We start from the raw sequence: 15,232 nt of genomic DNA on the forward strand, positions 1-15,232 counted from the left end.
AGCGCTGGGAAAGCTCTGCCAGGTCTTGATACTGCTGCTGTAAGCCAGGGAGGGTGGTTTCTTTGTTTTGTTTTGTTTTGTTCTGTTTAAATTTCCAGCCAAAACCAAAGATTTCTTAATGATTGTATAAACTCAAAACAAACAAAAAAACCAAAGAAAAGGGAAGTCTTCAGCGTCAGTCCAGTCTGTGGCGTCCTGGCGTTTGGCGGAGGGAGGCCAGCAGGCGGGGCCCTCCACAGGGGAGGCCGGGGGTCTGTGCCCCACGCCGGGGTCTACAGAGGTGCCTCCCAGGAGCTCTGGCTCTTTCAGCTGTGCACGTGCTGTGGAACACATTGGCATTTCAGATGTTCCAAAACCATAGACAAAACCCCGTCGCCACGATTGTCCACGGACACCAACACGTCACACGGGAGCTTAGCGCGGCCGTGGACTCCACAGAGTGGGGGAGCTGGAGACGCTGGCGCACGATTGGCGGCTCTGCTGGGTGCTCTGACCTCTGGGCCGTGAGGGGAACACACACCCACGGGCCCTTCTGAGCCTTTCTTCTCTTTTCCTGTACTGGAACTGCTTGGAAGTGGCTGTCCTGTTTGTGAGGAAACATGCAGAACGATGATCGAGCTTGTCATTTCTCCTTCTTGTGGTCGGTTTCTTTTTCAGCGCCACTGTGCAACTATGCATTGTGTTCACGACCTTTCGCTCTAGGCAGATGCCTGTGACTTTTTAACTTGGGGGGTGGGGGGCTTGCAAATGAAGGGACTTTTTACATGGATCTTTTTAATCTCAGTTGATTGGGGGAGGGGGTCTGGTTCTAGGGTCATACAAGCTCTATCCCAAAGCAAAATCCAAATGTTAATAATATTAGCCTGATGCAGATACCAAAGATGATTTCTTTCCTGCAGAACCTTAGACTTGTGTATTAAGTACGATTACCCAGCACTTGCATTAGTCTAACCTCAGTAATTCCAAAGCTTAGATGTATATTTTGGTATATTTCTGGGATATTAAAAAAAATGTCGTTTAACTTCTTGTTTGTTTCAGTGTAATGCCCTTAAAGTCATAGCATGAAAATAACTGAACTGTCCTATTCTTAGTAGTTTGAAATAATAGTATTTTTGTATGTTTGGGGTGTGTCTATGTATGTATTGACATAACAGTTTTCACTGCCTAGGTGTTCATAATAAAAAAGAAAATGAAAACATTCTGAGTGTACATAAGATTTAGTAATAAACTTCCACTAGGTTCAATTTGGGTTGCATATTCACTGATTACTGTTCCCAGCTGGGATTTTGTTTTGTTTTAAAGAGACAGTGATCGTGTTTTTTCTAAAGGTGTTTTCTTTCTATCTTTAAATATCTTAACTCCCCCACCTTTTTCTTTTCTTCTTGTTTTTTAAAGATATTGATTCAGGGGTGTTTTTCCACTGTTGTCAAGGGAGGGTCACAAGGGGAAATTGACCCCTTGGTCTCCCAAAACTTTTTGTTTTATGTACTTAACTTTAAAATGTGAGTTTGAGTTCTCTTTTGTGGAAACTTAAGATGTGGTGTAAATGATTCTTTCCAAACTTGTCCAGCAGCTTTACTGAGGCAGTGACAATTCCTGAGTGGTTTATTGGGAGTCCTCTGACATTTCTCCGTAGGTGACTCTGCAGTCTGGGTGGCTGTTGTATGGCTTCACTGCCCAGGGCACCCAGTTAGCCGTTTCCCCTCTGATAGGAATATTTTATAAGAATCAGCTCATAACTTGGAGTTCAGGACCTTGTTACCTGGGCCCTGGGAAACACACATTTTCTTGGTTTTGAAAACCCGAAACACACGCAACTTTACATTTAGGGGAATTAGCTGGTCCCTCCCGAGGCCTGAGGAGGTGATGGGGACTATGAGTGGTGCTGTCTCTTTAAAGTGCCCTTTACATGATTCCCCCTCCTGGGGCTGCCTGCAGGGGCCTGCAGGCTTGGGAGAGGTTGTGTAGGTGACAGTGAATCAGAATGAAATGATAGATTTTGTGTAGATGCATTTGTCTGCTGTAATTTTTTATATATATTAAACTTACTGTAACTGTACAGTTCATTTCTGTTGTAAAACATCATTAAACCATTTTCCAAGTGTTTTCACATGGTTTGAGTTTCTTTGAAGTTGCTGTGTTGGTGTTCTGGACGCTTCACGCATGCGTTCCCACAGACTGCTCACGTGGCCTCCCGCTTTACTTTTCCAGCGTGTGCTCTCCGGAGTCCCAGAACCCCTGTGAGCACACTGCGTCCTTGCCCCCACCCCCCTCCCGCCCCCAGGGCCTCGTAGGTCAGTGGGACCCTGAGTCCAGTAGCAGCAGTCTCCTTCCGACCAGGGCTCTGTGCGATCAAACACACAAGCCCTCGACTGGTCCTGCGGGGAACCCCTCACAGCTCCCGCCTCGCCGGGTATTTGACTGCAGAACTGCTATTGAACACGGCTTTTCCAAGTTCCTGTTTAGAGTGCCGCGCCTGTCCGGCATGTCCTGCCCATCCTGAACGTGCGTTCTCTGGGACTCCTCTGGAGGAAGCTAGTCTTGAACTTGGCACCTGGCTCTCCTGTCCGAGGTGCACAACTTAGCTTCCTCCAGCTTATTGTCCTACTCAGTATTTAGGGTCTTAATGCAACTAGTTGATTGCATGAAAAGGAAAATGTGAATCTTAAAAAGAATTTCCCACAGAGAGAAAAGTTCAGCATGTTGAAGAGCTTCGGGAGCCGTTCCTGTCTAGTGTACATGTGAACTGAATCTGAGGCGTAGGTTCTCCCTGAGTTAGGAGATGGGGAGAGCTATTGTCTCCTCGGGGCTGCTGTCCTTTGTTACAAGTTTCTGTAAAGGGCCCACATGGGAAGACGAATATTGGTCCTCTTCTCCCCCGCTCCTATGTCAAAGGACTTCTCATTCTTTTCCATTCCACCCCTTCTTATACTTATAGCTTGCATGTAAGTTTGTGAAGTTATTTCCTTAAGACAGTTTCAAGTTTTTAACAGAAATCCTCTGTCTAATAGAGGCAGTGGCATGCTCACTAGCATGGCAAAGACTTTAGAAAGCAAAACCCAGGTGTCACATCCTAAGGACTGAGGATAAGTGCTGATGAGATTCTGTTACCCTGTAGTCCATTTTCATAAGGTGGTTATGTTCTAAGCCCCTTCCGGTGACATCTGCAAAGCTGAATTACCCATTGGGAGGATGTGAATAATAGCTGCTCTTGTTGCTGCATTTTCTCTCTCTCCAGAGACTAGGGGATGAAGTTAGAGGACATCTGTAGTTAAAACTTAGTCGTAAGTTCACAGGAATGTTCAGTGACAGGCTACCAAGATCCATCATGAGTTATCCATGGACAGAACAAGGTCCACAGCCTGGTTCGGCTGAGCAAATGCTGCAGCTGGCCCACCAGCCACGCTTTGCGTTCCCTCCGGAGCTGTCCGCTTAGCTGGAATTGGTCCTCTGCCCTTTTTGTACCTGCCTAACCTAGGTTCAGTGTTTGAATGTTCTGTTTGTAAACCAGGAGCCTTGACTCATACTCCAAGAAGAAAAAAAATTGATCAGAAATATCCACATCCTACCTCTGAGTTCAGTGACATCAAAGTGATGTCATTTTAAAAAGTACTGAAATCTTCCATCTTAATTTATACACACATGTATAAAATGTCTTGGTTCCTCAATGCAAGTAAAATGCCGTATTTCCTTGGTTCTGAGACGTACATCTCTGTAGTTTAACACTTAGGAAACAGGGCTGCATCTTAACAGTGAATGTTTATGTTAAGCGTGGAGTTTTTCACTTGAAATTAAGTTGATGGCACATCTTGTCATACAGTCAGTAATTCCCTGGGATCGAGGCGTCGGGTTGCGCTCTGGAGAGGGAACTGCAGGCCGCGGGAAGCGCAGGGACCCTGCGCGGCCTCTCCCACCTTGCTTCTGGGGCTTCGTCCTGTCAGCACACCGGCTCAGACCTCTCCCCACTTGCTTTCCCCACATGGTTATCGTGCATATAGTCCCTCAGTCCTCTTGCCCCACCCACCCCAGGTCAGCTCCAGCACCCATAACTCACCGCCAGCTTTCCTCTTTGCCTCTTGAGTCAAAGTCTTTATGGAATTGGGTCAAACTCTTATTTTCAAGCTAGCCATTCAGATCACACAGCTGGTATATAACTCAGCTCTGACCCTGCAGCTACGTGTGAGGCTTACTCACTTGGTCTAACAGATGAACCCAACTTCAGTTTTTAAAGAGCCCAGTGAGGAGAAGATAAAGGAGTCACAGCTCAAAAGAGGCTGTCAGTTGTCTGGATGAGTTCAGTTAATGGAATCAAGGCAGCTGAATCAACACGGTGTCATCTTCCCACTCGTTTGCCTCGTGACCAGGTTCCAGAATTAGGGCTGACAGCCCTCAGCATCCATCCGTCCTCCGAGGCCCCTTCCTTCCGTGAACACTCCCACAGCTTCTCTCCTACTGGCTAGGCTGTGTCTCTGCCCCTTCCTTGGCAGCTGTCAATCTCCGCCTCACTCTGCTTCCTCCCGCCTGCCCACATGTATCATGACACTGCAGTGTGATGCAAGGTTCCTTTATATGATGTGGGTGCAATCCGATGACAAAATTCTTTTTTTAAAAAAAAAGATTGGCCCTGAGCTAACATCTGTTGCCAATCTTCTTTTTTTCTTCTTCTTCTTTTTCTCCCCAAAGCTCCCCAGTACATAATTGTAGATTCTAGTTGTAGGTCCTTCTGGTTGTGCCATGTGGGACGCTGCCTCGGCATGGCCTGACCAGCGGTGCCTTATCTGCACCCAGGATCCGAACCAGTGAAACCCTGGGCCGCCAAAGCAGAGCACGCGAGCATAACCACTCTGCCACAGGGCCAGCCCTCACTGACAAAATTCTAAGTCCCTAACTCTGTCATGAGAACTTCCTTTTCCTCCCGGGTAGCTTGCAAAATGCTGGGCACAGAATAGGCAGGTGCTGGGTGAGTATTTGTTGAATGGAACTGAATTCCCCTCTGAGGCCAGGTTACAAATCGAATGCCTTCTCTCTGAGTCGCCTGTGAGTTATATACGTACACGCCTGGCAGACACGCACATCACTCCTGCTGGAGTCCCAAATGCTCAGGGGCTTTATCTGCCGTGGCCTCAGACTTTTTGGATTTAAAAGTCTTTACCCAATATTAACTGGTGGCTTGATGAGTCGGGTCCTTATGTACAGCCCCTGCAGTTAGGGGAAATACCGCTGGGGACAGGGCACCTTTTGTGAGGGAAACTGACCTAAAAGACCTCTGCTGTCCTCCACTGCTCCCTAAATGCTCTGCACTGAAGTTCTGTGCCCTGGCCTTGGTGGCTGTCGGGTCTGCTGTGGCCTCGGCAGCTGTCAGGTAACTTGCGGACACCCTCTGCCGGCACCGCTGCTGCTTCCTGACGCCCAAGCGCTCGGCTGGCCTCTCTCCGGCTCATTTTCCCGCACTCCACCAATGAGGCACATTCTGGGAGCCCTGCGCTCCGGGGCTCCTTTCCCATCACCCTCTCGGTTCCCACATGAAGCCTGGCCCACGCCGCTCGGCACACTACATCACTCCGAGCACTGCCCTCCCAGCCCCTGGGCACTGGCCTGGAAGGCGTGTTCACCTTGCACAGCGGGTCATCACCCCCACAGCAGCCTTCTGGGCCACTCGCACCTGCTCCGACCCACGTGTTCCAAGGAACCATCCTGTTCTCTCTTGAGGACCGGCAGTTTGGCCCCCACTGCAAGGGCAGCAGGCTGCTGTCCCCGTAACTAAATGACCATTACAGGCGTGACTGCTGAAGTGAGGCTCAGGGCAGAGTAGCATTTCACTGAAGCATTTATTATGCAAGAGAGTAAGGCTTTAGCAAACAGTATAAATTAAAACCAGGCAGAGCAGAGGCAGTTTCCATCCAGGCCACGTGCCCTGGAATTACACAGCCATGTTCCAGAAGTCAGCGGAGGTCCTCCCCGCCCTGCTGCTTTCTTTGGGATCTTTATAGGTCTGAGTGGTGCCAAGTCTGCCTTAAGGCCATCACACAATGAGTTTGTCTTTCACTCGGAGTGTGAGGTGACCACGTGCCTGGAAAGAATGTGGTTTTGCCCCTTCCCTCCCTCCCCCCACGCTTCATTCATGCTCTGACGTGACACTGTCTGTGTTCTTTATACCAGTTTGTCATAACCCGCCTCCCCTATGATAATGTGCGCTCCGGGAGGGGAAGGACAGGCTGGGGTATCCTACGGTCCCCACAGTGCCGGGCACACAGGTTCTGTGATGAGGAATGTGTGCTTGACTGAGGCGGGCCCCTTCCTGCCCCCCTGAGCCCCCACAACAGCCCCCCTGCTCCTACACCTTATCCACCGCTTCCCTGCTTCAGCTGCCTCTGGCTGCTGGACGACTGCTGAGGCTCTCTTCCCCACTTGCCTTGCGCCCAGACCCTTCGTGGGGACACACGACAGCCTCCTCAGCCTGATTAACAAGTTCCCTTGAAATGAGGGGGTAGGTTGACAACAGAAGCCAAATTTACAGCAGGAGCAAAGCGACTCAAATGCTAACAGAACAATACAGACTACTGGGACTTGCGCTAATATTTGGGGTTTCTCTGGGGACTTTGTAAAACACAGAGGTATCTCAGCTGTGAGAAGGACAGTGCCTGTCCCCCAGGTTAAGAGCCTGGAGCCGCTGGGAGAGGGGCCTCCCACAGTCCCCAGCAAACCAGAAGACCCAAGAACATGCTGTGCTCACAACAGGCTCCTCAAGGTCAGGGCATTATCCTGGGGGACGCACTCCCTCACAGGGTCCAGGGACAATATTCTGTGTGATGGTTTGAAATTGGATATGACCAAATGTTACAACTGGAAGCATCCTGTTTACAGAGAGGAATTCTTTGGTGGTAGAGAAATGTGAGTGAACTGGGTTGTAAATGCTTTATCCTGTGTCTTTAACAATCTGGGCAGCTGCAGGTCTGGCCTGTGAGTGGTGAAATCCTCTGTGCTGTTAGCGGGGAGGCAGGGGCTGCATGTGGAGGGCATCGTAGGTGTCCTTGGTGGCTGAGCTGAGCCCCTAGTGAAAGCAAATCGGAAAAGAAGAATGAGACAGGAGGCCTGTGTGGGCACAATCCCACCTAAAGACCAAGACACGTCTTCCGCGGCACTGCCTGCGACCACCCACCCAGCTTCCGGAGGCCCAGGAACAAGCCCCTCATGCCTCAGGCAGGGCCTTGGCCCAGAGGCTGCAAGAGAGATGGGTTCCGTGTCCTGTGGGGAATGGTCTGGGAGCAATTCCTGTCCAGCTAAATTCCCACCTTCTTCCCAGCTTCCCAGGTGTTGTGCCCTATAGAGCTTGGGCCTAGCCGACCTCCCATTGGACCAAAGAGGAAGGAGAGTCCCCGACCTGGAACACTGAGCTGGAATGAGGAGGAAGGGCCCAAGCCTGCTGCAGAGAACCTGCTGTTCCTGGCACCTGGGCCTCCAGGAGGCCAGGATTTGTCATGGAGACAGAGGGGCTCCTTGGCCTCAGCCCTCCTGCCTGAGCCCCCTTCCCAGGCCATGCTACTATAGTTATGTCCTAGGCAAGGAACAGGCAGGCTGGTCCCAGTCTCACTGGAACACCTCTTTCCCTGGTCCAGGAGACAGAGCCACAACAGCCACACATGGTAAAATTCTGGGCGCCCTTGTCACATCACTCTGAACTCAGGCAAGCCAGGTGGCCTGACACTCTGGAGTCAGTCGAGCGAGCTGTCAACAGCCCACAGGAGCCAGAAGGAGCAAAGTGAGAACCCGCTAGGGATTATATTTTAGAGAAGTAGGTTGGCTGTGCTTAGTTTGCATAATTATGCACACTGCTTTGCATAAGCCAGGCACCTGACTATAATAACACTTTCTTTGTAAAGTTATTTTTCTTGAATTTTTTTTTTCCTTCAATCTTCCCGCCCATCTTCCCATCATATTAAGTCTGAGGCTACAGGGCAGAGCAAGGCTTCGGCCAGGGCCTAGAGCAGTGGAGGAAAGGGCTTCTGTGGCATCCTTTGCCTACTCCTGCCCTTAGGACAACATCACACAGCCTCTGGGCAGCTGCTGCTCGTCTGCTGTGCCCAGTGCCCAGGGCTCCCATGGCCTCCTGGCTGGAGCCAAGTTATGGGCTTGAATGGCTGAATCCCAGACCTGCCCCAGGGTCTGACTGGCAGAGGAGTCACCACAGGCCCGAATGGGTGCCCCAAGCTTGCCCTGACCTCAACCCTGGTTAGACGGCGCAGCCCTGGGAAGGAGAGCGGGCAGCACAGATGAGGCAGTGCCATCAGCTCCTACCTGGTAAAGGTCATCGTGCCCCTTGCCTCTCCGCCGCTGGTTCTGTGGGAAGGAGACAAGAAAAGGGTTAGAGAGTCTGACAGCAGTGGCCGTTCTACTCAAGGGTCCTACTCGAGGGGCCTCCAGAGAGTGGCAGGGACTGCTTCCCAGCCAGCACCCCTGCCCTGGGAGAGAAGGGTCCTCCGGCCACTGGTCAGGCCCTGGCCTCTGCAGAGTAAGGTGAGGCCTGGCTCTGACAGGGCCTGAGTCTGCTCTGTCCCACTCGGATCCTCCCAGACGTCAGAGTCCCAGGATCTGGGTCACACGGGAGCTGGCCGCATTGCCCACGGCCTGGAATAAATGGGCTTTGCAGCAGCTCTCACAATTCTTGGCTCATCATCAATGCTCCCTGGGAATGGCAACTACAGAGGGGCTGCCACTCTGGCTGGAGAGCCCCTCGAAATCCTGGCTCCCCTTTTCACCCGCTGTGTGACCTGGGAAGGAAAGGAGACCATCTACCTGGCAGAGCACTGACCAGGCCGGCTTCGTGCACGTGCGACCTACAGTCACACGGGGCCCCTGCTTAGAAGGGCTCAGGACTCTGCTCTCACCATTTGGAAATTCTTAATCATTTAGGAGCAAGGGGCCCCGCGGTCCTGAGCACTGAACACACGTTGGCACGCGGTAAGCACTTGATAATTACTGTTGTTAATGGCGACCAATTTGACCTGCTTTGGCAAAGCATAGGCTGTCCTAGAATCTACACTTGGTTTTTCAGTCCTAAAAGAGCACCAGCCCTTCTTTAGTGTCTTCAGTTCTGTCAAGTAGGTGAGAGCGGGTTAACCTCGTCCTCTGGCGGCCGCCACCTGGGCTTCTGCAGGTGGTAGGAGGGATGGACGGATGGAGGCCCACGGCAGGCGTGTCGGAAGCCCGTGTGGAACTTCTCTGGAGCACCCCCCACCCAATCCTTGGGAATTAAAAAGAGCAGCACTCACCTCGCCTTTCACCCTAATCTCACTGTAGGCTTCTGCCATCTTGTCTTTCTGCAGAGACTGGAGAAGAAGTGGGCATGAGACACTGGTTTTACCAACTAACGCAGAAAACAGTGGGCTCCCCACAAGAGGAAGCCTCTGAATTCCCGAGTTGGTGGGGGGCTCCCACAGTCAAGGGTCCAGGCCTTATTCACACAAACATCTCTGCCCACAGCCAGCCCCAACCCCACCCTCCTCTTCCTCAGCCCTTTGGAAGCTTCTCCGAGCTGCAGTCCCTCGCACTGAGCTGAGCAGCTCAGGTTTGGTTCAAAAAAATGAGACGTGGAGTTCCAGCCAAAGGACATGAATGTTGGACAACGCAAGGGCTCACCTGGAGCCCCAGAATCATTTATTTGAGCAAGCTGTCTCTACCCAGCCAGCCGCACAGGCTGTGGGTCAACCGACTGCCAGAGGGAAGGAGAGCTGCTCTCTTTACAGCAGGTCACCACCCACAAGGGTCCCCTGCGTGGCAGACCCAGCTCAACATCTGAAAGCCACAATCAGACGCACAGCCAGGATGGCGAGATGGACTTTTCCACAAGAAGCGATACTCAGCAGACTACTGCAGCCCCTAGGATCAGGAGCCCCTCAGAAGGGGCTTGCCCAAGCCCCCCACCCCTCCAGGCGATCAGGGGACTCCAGCAGCAGGCTCAGGGGCTGAGGGAGGGAAGGCAGGCGGAGGAGCTTTCCTAGAAGTGGACACTGCAGGCAGCAAGCAGCTGAAGCTGTATTTGGTGCAGGCAAGTGAAAGTCAAGGCCCGCAAAGGCTTCACCCTGAGCCCTCCCCCAGCCCTTCCCTCGGACTTCCTAAGGGAAGCCGTTCCACTGCTCTACTCACATTGTACACGACTTCCTGAGGGTTCTTCCTCCTCTGCTGGGAGAGGCAAGGGGAAGAAGTTAGAGGTGGAGAAGCAGGAATCCAGCCCAGGAGAGCTGCACCACCCTCCCCACTCCCCCCACCGTCTGTGGGCTCTGCCACCAGCTTGTCCCCTCCCTGAGCTCCCAAAGCCTCACCTCGGCCACTCTCGGACCCTGGGGGCCCTCCCCCGTCTCATACTCCTTAATGCACGGTGGCACATGCCCTTGCGCACAGGCTTCCCCTCCCTGAAGGGCCACCCCAGCAGGTCCTACTGACCCCTCTTCCCTCACCCCTCCTCACCTCTTCTAGTCCAGATAAAGAGGAGAGAAGAGCTCAGGTGGAAGGATGGGGCTGGTGGTGGGGTGTGAAGGAAACCGACGGTCTCTCCCACTCGCCCTCTCTAACAACAAGCCCCGCACAGGGCTCAGAGAGCACGGGCGCACGCGCGGAGTTATTACCTGTTTCCCTCCCATCTCCGGGTCCCGGGCTCGTCTCTTATCCGCGATGCCGTCATACTCCTCTCTTCGTCCCAGGTTGAGCTCCTAGCACAGATGGGACAGCGTCACAGCCGGGAAACGGGAAAGAGAAGGCAGGTCCCGCTGGACCGGCCGGCCCCCTGCGCGGTGGTCACTAAGGAAGGAGCAGGGACGGGGGCGGGGGGCGGGGGGCGGGAGGCGGGGGTGGGGGGGTAGGGGGGAGAGGAGACTGGCCCCTGGGACGCTGTCATCTCGGAGCCCGTGCATGAGCATGGTGGGGGTTCGCCCAGAAGCCCTCTGCGCCGGGAGAACCCTGGCACCCGGGCTGTGCAAGTGCGGGGGCGCGGGCTCGCGGGAGCAGGCGCTTCCCACTGCACCCCGGGCAGGGACAGGGACCACCCCGCATGGCTCCGCGCCCGGCCCCCGGCGGAGATGACTCACTTGGTAGAGTAGGCCCCCGCCCTGCGGCTCCGCTGGGGCGTCCGCGCGCCGGCCGAACTGCAAGAGAGATGCGGTCGGTGAGCGCGCCGGGCCTCCCGGCTCCCCGGCCCTGGCCCCCCGGCTTCCTCGCGCGTGCGCACAGGCGCCAGCTGTGGTCCGCGCCCCCGGGTGCCGTCCAGGCCCTCGCTCCCAGGGCCTCGGAGGACAGTCCCAGATGGACGGCGTCTGCACGAGGTCGTAGCTCCTATCTTGACCTCTGGGGCAGGGTGTCCCTGCGTCGCACTAGCTTAGTGTCCCGGGGCCCTGCCCGAGGCACAGCCAGCCTGGCTTTCTTGCGCTGGGGTCTCCGCCTGAGAGACCGTCCCGGGCAGCGTGGTTCAGAGTCAAAAAAAGAAAATCAGTAAGACTGTTTTTCAAATAAAGTCTTTTGCCAAAGTCCAAAATCCAAAAGAGCAATGAGTTGAGGCTCCTCAGGGAGGCACGCAGCACCAGGCTTTCCTTCCCACAGTGTCCAGCTCCGCCAGACACAACCTAAGCCCCCAGCCCGCCCAACGTGCACGCTTTCTGGTCCTTGCTTTGCCCGTGGACACCAAGCCCCAGGCACCCCATGCTTGAGACTTTCCAAAACCAAAACCCCTCTGAACATCCACCCAGTGGGGGAGCCCACACCCTCCCCTCAGAGCCCAGGGGGACTAACCTTCATTCTGAGGAACAGGGCAGTGACAATGACACCGTAGATGAAGAGGATCCCATCCAATACGTAGCAGAGTTTGGGATCCAGCAGACCATAGCTCTGTGCATCTGTGCCAAGAGATGAGACTGGTCAGCCAGGCCCAGGGTGACAGGACACCCCCACCACCCCAGGGTAGCCGCATGACTGACTGACTGATCAAGGAAATCATGACAAGGGGAGCTGGAACCAATTCCCACACCCTATCTGACCACAACCTCCCTCTCGCCCCCCTGAACCAGCTCCTGGGTAAACCTAGCCTGCCCCAACAGCGGATGTGGCGCCTGGTGGGGCCACAGAGCCTGAGAAGATGGGAGGGAGGCAGAAGCTAGGTGGGAAGGTGCGGCTGTCCAATGCACACAGGACTGCTGCCTCCGGGTCGTGGGAGCCCAGCTGTGCATGAGCCCAGTGTGAACCACACACTCTGGAAGCCTCCGTAAGATGCCCACGTCTGGATGAATGGCACCACCTGAATTAGGGTGTGTGGCTCCTTGAGACCTCCCCACAGGGAGAAAATAGGACTCTGGGGGACTGGCAAGGGCAGGTTCAGAGACTTGCTGGTGAATGAGATCATTTCAATCTTTAGCTTAATTAGGACAGTGAGAATTTGGGTCAACTCTCCCCTCCTGACTCCCTGCTTCTTGGGTCCCAGGCACTGAACAGGGTCTCCCACCCGGGGCAGTGGGGTGCGGTTCTGGGGTTCACCCCCTGGGCCCTGAGGAGTCTCATGAGCAACAGACAGAGGTATCTTTGGTGATTGCTCCTCTCCACGGGAAACTGGCATCTCCCTACCCCCCAGTCCTAGCTGCACGGCCTCAGCCTCCCCTGGCCCCCCTCCTACCCGGCTACAAGCTCACCATTGCCAGGATGCACCTTGCTCTTCCAGACTATTTGCCTCTGTGCCTTTGCATGCACTGTTCCCTCTACATATTCCCTCCCTTCCTCTCCCTGGAACCCAGCCATCTGGTAATATCTCATACATCCTAGAAAATGCAGCTCAGAGGTCTCTATTTAGCCTATCCCACCCCAAATTTCCAAGAGATCCCTAATCCCTCCCGCCATATTAACCTTGTCAAACTGGTTAATGGGTACTTGGTTGGCAGTAGCACTGGAGTACAATGGGGCTGGGGAAGGAGGTACCTTACATATTCTAGCTAAATGAAAGTCAGCATTTCATGATTTCACTTATATGTGGAAGATAAACACATGGATAATAAAAAGAACAGATTAACAGTTACCAGAGGAGAAGGGAGTTGGGGGGGGGGGGGTGAGTGAAAGGGGTAAAGGGGCACATATATATGGTGACATAAAAATTAGACTGTTGGTGGTGAGCACGAGGCAGTCTATATAAACTGATAAATAATAATGTACACCTGAAATTACACAATGTTATAAAACATTATGACCTCAATAAAATAACTGGAAAAAACCCAAAAGCCAGCATTTCTCTTTGAAAGCTCACCGCACTGTCAGTGAGGAGACACGGATTTTAGTCTGGACTGTGCTTCCTCCTAGGTTTGCGCGCAGTACCCCAACCCGGGAAACGGCCCGGAGCCTCTCGCTCCAGCGCGCGCCGCGCCCCAGCAGAGGACGGCTGTCTCCCCCGGGGCCGGCGCGCCCTCTGCTGGTCGCCTGCAGACTAATGTCGGGGCACAAGGAGCGGATAATGCGCGCTTGAGCGCTGTCTTATCCCTTCCGGTTGTGACTTGAGGCAAGCTGTTTACCCTCTTTTAGCTGTCTCTTCTGTTAGAGTGAGACCGTAACATTTCTTCAGTGTGTACTCTGTGCTAATGTAATAACTTGTCAGATCATACCAACAGCACCACATGGAAACTGAGGCACCGAGAGCCTCAGGTTTCCCCAGGAGCACACACGCACGGCAAGGGAGAGGCGGCCCCGGGCGTGCGTCCGCCCGGCAGTGCGTCTCCCCTCCCTTCGCCCTCCTGCCCGGGGCCCAGCCCTGCCCACCCTTCCGCAGAAGCGACGTTTGGCTTCCCCCACAGGCCGTGAGAGCAGGTGATTCAAGCCTGTCCCAGAGTCCCCTCCCCCAGCCCCTGAATCCCGCCGTCCGCCCTAATGCAGGACTCCTCCTGGCTGCCGGCAGCTGGTCTCTCCGTAGACTTCCCGCAGGCCCGGCTCGGAAACCATCGGCGACCTAGTCACTCGGAACAAAGTCCAAACTCCTCGTCGAGCTGGCTCCGGTCCTGACTTAGCAGCCCAGGCTCAGCGCCCCCCACGCCCGCCCTCCCCCCACTGCCTCCCTGCCCCTGTGGTGTGGATGCCACTCTTCCTGGGGCACGCAGGTACCTTCCTACCTGCCTGCCTTCCCCTGAGCCGGTTCCTCTTCCAAGCCCTCCCTGGCTAGCACCAGCCCACCCAGTCAACGGCTGCTGAAATGCGATTCTGTCCCGCCACCTTGGCCCCTAGTGAAAAGTCAGTGTGCTGATGGAGGTGCAGGAGCCTGCACCCCACAAAGCACTCTACAGACACAACGTGGTGGGTTATGAGATCCCCATGCATCTGGGCTGCAAGCGCTGGAGACCAACGGCTGCACCTTCTTCATTTCTGCCTCCTCCTCCAACCTCAACATCAGAGCGCAAGGCGGACAATCGTAGATATAGTGGAATTTTCAGGGAAGGTGCGGGGGTCGGGAGGAGGATGGGAGGGGGCGGGGGAGGGGGGCCGGAGCTGTTCTGCCCTCTGGCCCTGAGGCAGCGCCGGAAGCCCCCCCCCCCCCCCCCAATGACCGAAGGTGGGAGCTTGAAGGTCTCCAGGAAACAGGCCAGACCCCAGCAAAGGCCACCAAGGCTGGGTTATTTTTTCTTTTAGGACTAGAGAGGAGATGTCAGTAATGATTTACTGAGGTGGTTGAGATTCAGAAAAAGGGCTGGGAGAATATCGCTCAGCTGCCTGTCTCATAAAATGAGAACAGAAAAATTACTGGACAGTAAATTTAGAACAAATAAGAAGAAATATTTCTTCGTGTTGTGCAGAGCCAGCACAGTGGGGGAGGGGAATCGGCGCCTCCCCGGAGATCAGTAATAGGCGCAGGTTTTCTTTCTCTCCAAAGAGGATCATGATTTTATGACCAATGACAAGTGTCGTGTGTGGTTTGGCAGAGGAGAGGATGTTAACCACAATACACTTCCAGGATAAGGACCCACTCTCTGCCCAGTCCAACTGTGCCCATGCTGGGAGGGATGGGCCTGAGGAAGGGAGCGATAGCCCAGAAAGTTCCTCGAAGGGACCCAGGGCCTAATTCAATTACATAATTGATTAAATATTTATTGGGCACCTGCTCTATGCCAGGGCATGTTGAAATAGAAAGAGCCCAGGATCGGGTGTCAGGTGGGTTCTAGTCTTTCCATTACCACGAAGCAGCTTTGTGGTCTTGGGCAAGTCACCTCACCTCTCTGGGCCT

At 54.0% G+C, this 15,232-nt stretch overlaps 1 protein-coding gene across 11 annotated transcripts in view; it reads right to left on the reverse strand.

Moving 5' to 3' along the window:
* Window positions 1-5,809: 5,809 nt before the first annotated feature.
* The window catches only part of CD247 (CD247 molecule), a 73,199-nt gene continuing 63,776 nt past the window's right edge, over window positions 5,810-15,232 (reverse strand). For 2 of the 11 annotated variants that reach the window (XM_008521072.2, XM_070591488.1), the window contains exons 2-8: window positions 11,779-11,882; window positions 11,082-11,138; window positions 10,623-10,706; window positions 10,144-10,179; window positions 9,270-9,326; window positions 8,296-8,337; window positions 5,810-7,051 (exon numbers count right to left, since the gene is read on the reverse strand). In XM_008521072.2, coding sequence (XP_008519294.1) covers window positions 6,986-7,051; window positions 8,296-8,337; window positions 9,270-9,326; window positions 10,144-10,179; window positions 10,623-10,706; window positions 11,082-11,138; window positions 11,779-11,882 — 446 coding nt within the window. In that variant the 3' untranslated portion in view covers window positions 5,810-6,985. Of the gene's footprint in view, window positions 7,052-8,295; window positions 8,338-9,269; window positions 9,327-10,143; window positions 10,180-10,622; window positions 10,707-11,081; window positions 11,139-11,778; window positions 11,883-11,963; window positions 12,036-12,066; window positions 12,224-13,273; window positions 13,417-15,232 lie in introns of those variants that run through there. The other 9 variants (XM_070591489.1, XM_070591487.1, XM_070591482.1 and 6 more) reach the window with 9 other exon arrangements.

Source organism: Equus przewalskii, chromosome 23, assembly GCF_037783145.1.
Source record: "Equus przewalskii isolate Varuska chromosome 23, EquPr2, whole genome shotgun sequence".
Taxonomy (NCBI): domain Eukaryota; kingdom Metazoa; phylum Chordata; class Mammalia; order Perissodactyla; family Equidae; genus Equus; species Equus przewalskii.